Source organism: Gossypium hirsutum, chromosome D11, assembly GCF_007990345.1.
Source record: "Gossypium hirsutum isolate 1008001.06 chromosome D11, Gossypium_hirsutum_v2.1, whole genome shotgun sequence".
Taxonomy (NCBI): Eukaryota; Viridiplantae; Streptophyta; class Magnoliopsida; order Malvales; family Malvaceae; genus Gossypium; species Gossypium hirsutum.
In genome coordinates this window covers 58,354,318-58,365,588 of record NC_053447.1, presented here as the reverse complement: position 1 = coordinate 58,365,588, position 11,271 = coordinate 58,354,318, and the positions used below count along the sequence as shown (strand labels likewise).

Genomic DNA, 11,271 nt, shown 5'->3' with positions numbered 1-11,271 from the left:
AAATTTTATTACGATGGGTGACAGTGGTTACAAGGACCCAAAATTATTTTTTAAAATTTAACTTGAACAAATATATTCGATTCGAATTTCATCTCACTTGACTCGATTCGAGAAAATTTCAAATCAAATTAGGATGATAAAATATGATTCGTCAACTCGATTAACTCGAAATTTTTTTATTCGATTCGATCAAACGCTCGCCCCTACCACCAGCTCATGCAGCTAAATCACATGGTATCCGATGATATATCTCACCATGCTGACAACGTCAGCGAGAGTCCAATCCACTTCATGAACATTGCCACTAAAAACATTATAATAAGCAACATTGCCATGATGAAAGGAAGAGGAAATGGAAGTGAAAAAGTGGAAAGAAAATAAATTTTGAAAGTGTTTGATAGGGAAGTAAATTGACAGAAAAGAAAATATGAGAAATAATCATTTCTCATCTTAATGCATAATAGTTACTCCTTTCAATTTTGAATAATGAAGGGAAAAAAATGAGGGAGATGTAGATATTAATTTAAAATTATACATTTTTCAAATGTTTTATTTTTCTTCTTTTCATTTTTTAACTTTATCAAGCAATGATTTTTCTTTTCATTTTTTTCATCTCTCCTACCAAGCACATTTGTGGAAAGAAAAAGTATATTTTCCGTCTTTCTATCACTTCAATTTTTTTTTATTTTTCCAATTTTCTTTCTATCATTTGCTTGGTAGAGTTAGAAAATGAAAAAAAAACTAAAATAAAATATTTTAAAAATGCATAAATTTTAACTTGCACATTTCTCTCATTTTCTATCTTCGTATCATTCCAATTTTGGAAAGATTACTTTTTATACATTAGGATGCAAAATGATCATCGCTTATATTTTCTTTCCTCTCACTTTTCTTTCCAACTAAGTACACTCAATTTATTTTCTTTCCACTTTTCTACTCCTTCCTCCATCCATCCATTTTTCTATCTAACCAAACACACCCTTAATGTTTTCTTATTCACTAGTTGGGGTCTGAACTTGGTAATTATTCACACATTGGGGTCTAAACTTTTTTTAAGTCTAAGTTAGTCTTTAAACTTGACAATTATTCTCATGTTAGGGCCTGAACTTTTTTTCTCTAAGTTAATTCTTGAATTTGACATTGATTCCTATGTTGGGCCTGAATTAAGCAATTGCTCGCATTTAGGGCTTGAACATTTTTTTTGTCTAAGTTAATCCCTAAACTTTGTAATTCTTTTAACATTAGGGCATAAACTTTGTTTTAAGGAAATATCAGAGACTAACTTGAATAAAAAAAATTCAGGCTCTAATGTAGGAACAATTGCTAAGTTCAGGTCTTAATTCGGAATAAAAAAATTCAGGTTCCAATGTGAGAACAATTAACAAATTCAAAGAGTAACTTAAACAAAAAAATTCAAGCATCAGTGCGTGAACAATTACGAAGTTCAATGGCTAATTTAGATAATAAAAAATTCAAACTCCAACGTAACACCCAAAACCCGGTCTAAACGTGATGATCGAATCTGGCGATGTCACATTGTAACACCCCTTACCCGTATTCGACGCCGGAATAGGGTACGAGGCGTTACTAGAAGACATACATTTGCATACGTATTAAACCGAGTTACAAAATTTCATCCGAATTAAAAATTTTAAATTGTTAACGTTCTTTTATAATTCTTTACAACATATCATCGAAATATTATATTCATAACAAATAGGGCCTACGAGACCCGATATTTACTCATGTAATCCAAAGCTTCATTTTCATTTCATTCAATTCACAATTTCTCATGTTCACAATTCAAATCAATTTCTCAATCCAATATATATATATTTCAATCATCTAAGAATATCATTCAAGTTACACGAACTTACCAGGCTAAATTGTAGAAATACCAAAATTCAGAGGCATTTTGATAATTTTCTATTTTCCTCGAATTTCTACCCAATCTTGATATAAATTAATATTTCGTTCAATTTATTAATTTAAATAATAAAAAAATCATTTCATGCAATTTGGTCAATTTTTGACAATTTTACCAATTTACTCTTAAAATATTACTTTTATTCAATTTAGTCCTTAAACCTAAAACAAGCAAATTGGTCATTTTTAATGAGAACTCATACTAGTTGAATAATCATTTATTTTCCTCCTCCTCTCCATTCCACATCCTTAATGTATAATATGTTTATATGTAACATTATCTATAATTCCACCATTTATTTATATATTAATTCAAAGCTGTCCACTTGAGTCATAGTCACTAAATTTTTTATATCTTGAGTTACGGAATTCTAAATTAAGATCCGCTAAATTCCTATGAAACTAGACTCAGATATCTTCTTACCGTAAGATTTTCAGAATTTTTGGTTTAGCCAATAAGTACAGTTTATTCTTTAAAGTTTCCTCTGTTTCACTGTTTGACAGTTCCGACTCCTCTTCACTAAAAATTAATTATCTCTTTGTACAGAATCTGGATGATGTTTCCGTTTGTTTCTATTGAAAATAGACTCATTAAGTATTTTAAAAATATAAATTTAAGCCTCTAATTATTTTTATTCAATTTTTTATGATTTTCCAAATTCAGAACAAGGGAACTTGAATTCATTCTGACATTGTCTCACAAAATTTATTATATCTCATGATTTACAATTTCATTACTTACACCGTTTCTTCTATGAGAAACTAGACTTAATAAGCTTTAATTTCATATTTTGTTCATCCTCTAATTTGATTTACACAATTTATGGTGATTTTTCAAAGTTAACCTACTGCTGCTGTCCAAAATTGTTTTAGTGCAAGATGTTGATTACTAAGTTTATAACTCCCTAATTCCCTTTCTCTATAATATTTCCCATCATTTTCACTTATTTCCCTTCACTAATATATCAAGAACATAAGAATTTATTTAAGAAAACTCTACTATAACATTATTTCCATGCTTTTTCAAGAATAACAAACTTAAAAATATATTGAAATCTTAATGTTCTTACCTTGTGCTATTGATTTCAATCTTTAACTTGATTTTCTCTCTCCTCCAGCTTCTATTTCTTGAGTCTAACTTGACATTCTAGCTCCTCATTGTCTCCTTATTATTTTTCTCTCTTGGAAGCTATGGAAATTCTTTTGATTTCTAGGTGAAAATAGTGAATTTTTGGTGAAAGGACCAAATTGTAAAGAAAGTAAAACTTTCTTTCTTCTCTTCTCTTCTCTTCTAACGTTGGTTGCATGGAAAGATGATGATTTTTTCATCATCTTTCCTCCCTTTTATATTAATCATTTAATAATAAAATAATACTAAAATCTTAATAAAATATTAATTAAATAACATTTATCTAAATAATTAATTAAAAATATCACAAACAACATCATTACCTTCTAGAATTCTCTCTCTCTATTTGACCATTTTGCCCTTTATAATCTTTTCAAATTCCATCCTTGAGTCATCACTTAATTTGGTAAAATTGCAATTTAGTCCCTCAAAATTTTTCACCTTTTAAATTTGGTCCTAATTCATCCTTTTTCCTTAGTTTCGAGATTATTCCACCCTTAAAATATTTACACTATTGGTTCTTCAACTTTTTCGTATTTACACTTTGACCCTTTAAATTTTGAATATTTACTCTCGGGCAATAAAACTATTCTCACTTTTGCAATTTAATCCTTTCTTGAATTAATATGTCATAATATACTTCCCAATGTTGACATAACTCAATATTATCTTTTTTATCACTTTATTTCTTTATTTTACTATATTAAGGATATTATCTTACTTTCTTACTGTAGTAATTTTCGGAGTATTACACCCAATATAACATTTTTCAAGTTTAGGTTGTATTAACCATTTTCTCATTTCATTGGTGTTTTATTGTGGGTATTCTTACGTTAGTTTGTTGATTTTTTTTCCCTGCATTGAATTTTTACGTTAGGTTTTAGATTGGACTGATTAGTGCTTCGACAACAATGACAAGGGAAAGAGGTGGCGGTAATTTATAGTTTAGAGGAAAATTAGATTTTTTAGGTTTTAAGAAAGAAAAAAAAAGTTTTTTTATAACCAATAGTAATGTTGGGGTTAATTTATTTAAAATCATAATTGTGTTACTAAAAAAATCATAATTGAATTAACAGAATATGTAAGAGTTAAATTTGTTATTATGCTAATTTTGAATTTTTTTTATTTTTTTATCAATTTAATATAAGTTAATGAAATTGGAAGAAAAAAAACACAATTAATTAGGTGACTAACTTGTAATTTTTTTTATAATTGGGTGGCAAAATAAAGTTAATCAGATGATTAGATCTATTCAAGGATTGGAGTATCCATCCAAGTTCAAAGGCCTGCTCAAAATTTGAGAGAATTTGGATAAAAATATTAAACCCAAACAATAAACTTGAAAAAAATTATGCCTGTCTAAAATATGGGTCGGGCTCAGACTTAAGCATCCAAAACCTAAGGCTACTCTAACTCAACTCATTTTCTAATTTTGCGATATATTATATTAGGGCATCCATATACATTATTAAAGTTATTTAATATCATAATGTAAATATTAAAAAAAGTTTAAATTATTTATAAATAAAACTTTAACAAATGAAAAAGTATATAAAATTCTTTAATATTATATTAAAAGATATAAATTTTTTTAAAAAGCTTAAAATGGACTTGGATTATCTAATAACAAATATAGACGAAATTGGACAAAATTTTAACCCGTTTTTGAACTAGGTTGAGCTTGAGCAAATAGGGGCTAGTGTTCGATCGAATCAAGTGAAAAAATTTTGAGTTAGTCGAGTTTACGAATCATATTTTATCATCCTAACTCAACTTGAAATTTTTTGAATCGAATCGAGTGAAATGAAATTCGAGTTGTGTGGAATTGAGTGAAATTAAAAAAATAAACATGTCAAATAAAAATTTTGTTACAGTATAACTAATTTCATATTACAGTACATAAAATTTGAAACCACATATATTTGAAAAATTTTTCAAAGAAAAATAATAAAAAAATATAAGATACTTAAGTATGATAAATTTGAATCATTATTTAGGTCCTAAAATTATTGTTTTACAAAAATTTTTAAATTTTAACTTTTTTATATATTTTTTTATTTTTAAAATTTTTTATAAATATTTTGAATTTTTTTACAATTATTTTTAATCTCATAAAATTATTTTGAATTTTTTTTTGTAATTTTTGTTGTAAGAGAGACCAATTTGTTTATTTTCAAAGTTGATAGGAACCAAAAGTGTATTTACACCAATCTGTTATTCGAATTATCCGAGTTATTTGAATTGTGAAATTCAACTCAACTCAAATTCAAAACTCGAATAATTCGATTCAATTAACTCGAAATTTTATTTTATTTTTATTTTTCAAATCGAATCAAATTCTACTCACTTCTATTAGCAAATATAAAATATATTAATATTATGCACCTAGTCAAATTTGATCCATGATCACCATTACTTGCAATGTAGTTTACCTTAATTTTTTTTTATATAATTGAGAGTAGGAGTTAGAGTTACTTGGAATTGAACTCAAACTTATAACCTAATATTTGAATTATTCAAATTATCCGAGTTATTCGAATTGTGAAATTTAACTCAACTCAAATTCGAAACTCGAATAATTCAATTCAATTAACTCAATTTTATTTTTATTTTTCGAATCGAATAAAATTTTGCTCACTTCTATCAGTAAATATAAAATATATTAATATTATGCACCTAATCCGATTTGATCCATGATCACCTTTACTTGCAATGTAGCTTACCTTATTTTTTTTTATTTTTTTTATAATTGGGAGTAAGAGTTAGAGTTACTTGGAATTGAACTCAAACTCATAACCTAGTCGATTTTACAATAATTCTTTAACACGCTTTATTACACTAAGTGTTACTAAAATAATTTGTGGCGTTTTGATAAGCGTTGCAAAAAGCACTGTCTATAGACCACCCTACTAAATTTTGCGGCGTTTATGTAAAAAATGTTGCTATAGAACAAGATTTTTAACGACATTTCTGACATAAATGCCACTAAAAACATGACCTTTAGTGGTGCTTTTCTCACAAACGCTGCTAAAGAACATGACCTTTAGCGGCACTTTCTCAAACACAGCTAAAGACATGACCTTTAGCGACGCTTTCCCCACAAACGCCAAAGACCATATCAAATTCAACTTCTTTTTTAATCGTTTCATTTACATTCGTACCTTAAATGATCATACAAAATTTGAATGACCTAACAATGGATACATTTTAAATTGTTTTTGAGTTCAAAAACATTAACAAGAGAACTGTTCATAATGTTTGATCAAAATGTTAACATAATCATCTTTAAAAACCCAATCTAATGACTACAATACATACTTTCTTCTAAAAAGTAAAATCTTTCAAACTTCTGCCGAATAAACAACATGATCATTTAAGGAGCCGTAATATTAGGAGTTAGATTGTATTTTGCTCCGTTTACTCAACAATTGAGCAAATTAGTCTTTGTATGATAGATCAAAAAGCAAATTAGTCCTTCCTAAATTTTTTCTACTTATCTATCAGTATAACCTTATGAACAGACTAAACCAGGGTATGTATTAGCCAAAATTTACTAAAGAAATCTGAGTTGAGTTGAAAGAATTTGATTGACCTTTTGTTAGCTCCTTACAAGAGATTGTCGAGCTGTGATTCCAGTTCTTCTATTGGGACCATGTTGATTGTACGCTTCTCTTCTGGAGAATACTCTGCTTTTAAAAAAGATTGAATCTGGATATGGGCTTCCACAATATTTGTCCTGCATTAATAAAAGAATCACCATGTTGCTCCGACAGATTACAAGACTTAAACATTAAAGAACAAGTTATTCTTTCCTCAGGCCTTTCTTAGTCTTGGATTATATTACTCAGACTTGAACGTGTTTTTTTTTCAAGTTTTTCATGTATTTGGAGAGTCCATTGTAGGATTATATCTCCATCCATGTCCGCATATGCTTCGAACATGAGTGTTGGACACAAGAACTTCATAGATACATAGGTTTTAGATACACAACTATAAAGTTCATTTTGATTTTGAGAGAAACAGCTTACTTGATAGGTTTGAAAAGAATTGTTCTTGTTGATGGGTTCTGTAAATAAAGTTTCATCTTTGCTATCACAACCGGAAGTTCTCGCTGAATAGCTGAATGTTTAAGAAATGTAAACAGTCAATCCCGTGAATCTAAACATTGAAATTATTAACAAATTTGTCGCTGTGTACTGCAATTTTAATTCAGACAATTATACATCTTGATGCATACTCTAAACATATATATTGATGAATGAAAATTGTATATGACAATATCAGCTTTGCAAGTCAACAAGAAAGGTAACAAATAAGTAGCTCCAAAGAAAAAAAAAAAGGATTATCGTAGAAAATTTCATGAATGTAAAACTCATCCATGCTACATATCAGATGAAAGGGCCCGACACAATGGTATTTTTAAGGATAAATAGGCATGGCATTAATGCTATTTTAGGGAAGATATATACTTAATTCTGGTTTATACTTAAAATGTTAATCATGCTCTCTTTGTCTTGAAGCTGTCCACAATAGGAGTTGGTTTCATGCTTGTTATAATCAGTATTTCATTCAATTGGGAGTTAAATCTATCATGGATTTATTTTTTTATATGCATAGATATATGTATACATACGTCTAGATACAGACGAGCACTACATGCATAAATAAAGTTTGTATGTATCCATACATGTATGCTCCAATGGCATACTGTAATGACCAAGTACACTGGCAAAACATGAATTAAAAATGTGACACCTTCTGAACAAGTTCAGCCACTGCTTCTGGTGTAGCAAAGGCTTGTTCCTTGAGTGGCTTAGCCATTACCGAATCTCTTTTTTGATTCTGCGTGCCAGAAGATAATGCAACTTTTACAGCTGTTACCTGTGGGAACAAATAGAAACCTTAGACAATTAGCCATGCGTCAATGCAGGAAAAAGAACATCACTATCAAAGTTATGCTTTGATTCACAGAAGTATGAATACAAGTCAAATAATGAGGTCAGACCTCTAAGTATGCGTCTCAGGTTCTCCTGTCAAAGACATTTGAAAACAAATCTGGCTTTAATTCCATGTAAAAGAGGGTACTTTCATTTTCTTGTTAGACTGAGGAAATCTTACCTCTCATTCTTCTGAAGCGAACCTTCTCATAAATGCATGTATATATATTGTTTAATATGCTCTAACTGACGGAATAAATGGACAAATTTTAATATTAAAAAGAAAAGAAAAGAAGCATGCCTCTTGACAGCATTTCAGGCACTATAATAAGTTGTTCATACAAATGAATTATTTAAATTTCAGATCATAAATACATATTAAAAAGCGTAGTAAACTTAAAGCAGAATTGAGTCATTGACAACCCTGTATTATCGCCTACACCTTAAGCAGCTAACAACTGACAGGCAATACGCATAGCCTAGTGGTAACCACGTTAATCCTCCAAAAAGGATATCCCTGGTTCTAATTCCCTGTTCCCCTAACAGTATCAAAATCTAAGCTATTCAACCATGGATATTTGACTAGCAAGAAAAGAATACTGAGACACTAAACTTACTGGTAGTTTTGATGGAAAACAACCCATCTGCGGCAGAAGGAAGTCAAATAATCATGAAACATAAATATTTATCGAGATATTTGTATCTAGAATCAAATGAGCTCACCATCATCATCAGCCACTTACCCCACTTTTCCGTTCCAATACCTTCTCTGTTACACTATATATTTATCAACACTCATGTAAATACTGAAATTTTAACATCTATTGGCTGTTCCGGACAGCCATGAATAAGGTACATTAAACGTAGGTTATTTTGTCAATAATTCTTCCATGTACAAGCTGTTTCGGACAGCACAAGTAGGCACTTCATGACATTCAACATCACTTATAAAATGCTAAGATTCTAATTACATAGGCTGTTTCGGACAGCCATGAATAAGACGCATTAAATGCATAATACCTTGACAATAACTCCCCATACACAAACTATTTCAATCAGCATAAATCGGATAATTTGTGGCTTCAACATGCTGACTTTACCATAATTTTGTCAAAAATTTGCAGTCGTTAACATGGCACATCACTAAATTTAAATAGTTGATTTCACACTCATTATATCTACATTTGGACCTCATTAAACCTAGAAATTATCCATGCCAAAACACATTTAATCTGTCCAAGAATCAGACAGTATAATGCAGCCATTAATCAAACCGAACTCTATTCAATCCATTCGAATTTGAACAACATAAGACATGCTAGACTCATGTATAAATGCTGGAAAACTTGTCCTTACCAGGCTGTTTAAACGGCATAAACAAGGTACAATCAAGAGACTTAATCCGGCTTTTACTCATTAATTTTATTCAAATTCGAACCGCATCCTTCATGTCCCAAAAATCATAAAATTCAACATGCAGTATCATAAAATTTTCAAAAGAACATCACATCAAAAATTGGATAAAAATAATATAAAATTTCTTAAAACAAATTCCATATGGATAAACTACATAGAATGTCCCTTCAACTAACTAGTGGTTACCTGTATCACTGCCACACCACCAGATAATTTAGCAATCCTTTCGTTAAGTTTTTCCTTCTCATAATCCTGTTGTGCAGCCTGCATTTAAGTAATAATAAGTTAGACATTGTAAGCCTGCAAGAAAGCCTGGTAACCACAATTAGCGCAAACTTGAAAGACAACCTCAATGAGATTTTTAATCTGTACAACTCGTTTATTTACTGCTTCCTGCCTTCTGCTCTCTAGAACGACATTCCTGCCTTTTGGTCCAAGAGTGACTCCAACCAAATCAGCAAGCTTGTCCACACCAGTCTACAACAAAAGAACATGAAGTAAGCTAGAGCAAAAATATTAAGGCTGTGAAGTTCAGTTGAATACTTAACCAGTTGGCAACTTTTTAGCATTTGAAACAAAGACTCACTTGTAATTTCTTTATGGCTGACCCATCCTTATTGAAATGTAGCTCTTTTGCTGCAGAAATCTTGGGCAGACGAGATCTTCTAAGAACAACATTTCGTCTACTAAGAAATGAAGATGAAGAAATGGATGCTAAAGATGACAATCTGTTGGAAGAAGATGAAAGTTTCTTATCCATGACCAGTTAGGGAAAAATATAACCATAAAAAATTTTAAACAATTCGAGATGTTTTTTTAAGAAAACTAGTTAGAGAAACATAGGAATAAATACCTTAAATTTGCTCAAATTCGAAGCAAACTTCTGAAAAAAAAAGAGTAAATTAGTACCGAAACGAATAAAAGATAAACAAAGATAAAATAAAACGAGAGAGAGTCCGGTGAAGGGAGTAAAAAGCAGCAAAGACGGAAGAACGAGCAACGAAGATGACGGAAGGAAGAGGGAAAGAGAGAAGTAAACAAAGTGTAGAACAGAGAACGACGTTAAAGTGGAGGTAGATAGTGGCCGGGGGTACGGACGAGCCAACGTAAGTGAGTGAGGTTTTGCAATGACGAGCAAGGGGAGGCGGTAGGACGTCGCCGGATGAAGGAGCGGACCACCGTGAGGATGGAAAGCTTGCGGCGGCTGATGGGAAAGAGAGGATAAGGGAAACAGAGTACTTTACCTTTTAGGTTTTTGTGGAGGTTTATGCAGTGCACTACTGAAAAATGCTATCTGCGTTTCCGATTATAAATTCTTCAATACTTTTATTAAGACCTAAGGCTGATACCGGTTCTGAGAAAAAAGAACCAATGTTAAAGAATGCTATCAAAACGTAAAAAAATATTTGCAGCTTCTATGGAAAAAACGTGGCTATTGCTTTATTTTTAGTGGCATTTATAAAAAACGCTGTTATTACTTTATTTTTTTTGGCCTTGATGAAGAAAACGCCGTTACTCCTTTATCTTTTGTGGCGTTTATGCAAAAACGCCACTAATATTTTACTTTTCGCAGAGTTTTCAATCTAAACGCCACTAAAAACGTAAGAGTTATTAGTAAATGAAGTGTACTTTGATTTCCATATTGTCAATAATTTTTTAGTCAGAAGTATTCTCTAATCGTTAGAGTGTTATCTCTATAAGTCAACACAGTGGAGGAGCTGACAATGGCTGTGGTGGGGCCCTCCCCCTCACCAAAGGCAGTGGGGGATGGCGGTGGAAATGGTTGTTGATATAGGGCTCAAAATGATGATGCAATCTATTCATGGAAGAAACAACTGTGCTTTCATTAGTTTATGGCATCTC

The 11,271-nt window shown here is 30.7% G+C and overlaps 1 protein-coding gene across 1 annotated transcript; it reads right to left on the bottom strand.

The window, feature by feature from the left end:
- Positions 1–6,312: 6,312 nt before the first annotated feature.
- LOC107926787 (conserved oligomeric Golgi complex subunit 3) lies at positions 6,313–11,049 on the bottom strand. Its single transcript, XM_041104327.1, has 9 exons — positions 11,038–11,049; positions 10,318–10,612; positions 10,262–10,271; positions 9,995–10,136; positions 9,757–9,885; positions 9,595–9,672; positions 7,809–7,936; positions 7,084–7,182; positions 6,313–6,791 (listed from the first exon to the last, which is right to left on the bottom strand). The coding sequence occupies exons 1-9, from the start codon at positions 11,047–11,049 to the stop codon at positions 6,662–6,664; spliced, it is 1,023 nt and encodes a 340-aa protein (XP_040960261.1). The 3' UTR covers positions 6,313–6,661.
- Between the last annotated feature and the right edge of the window lie 222 nt (positions 11,050–11,271).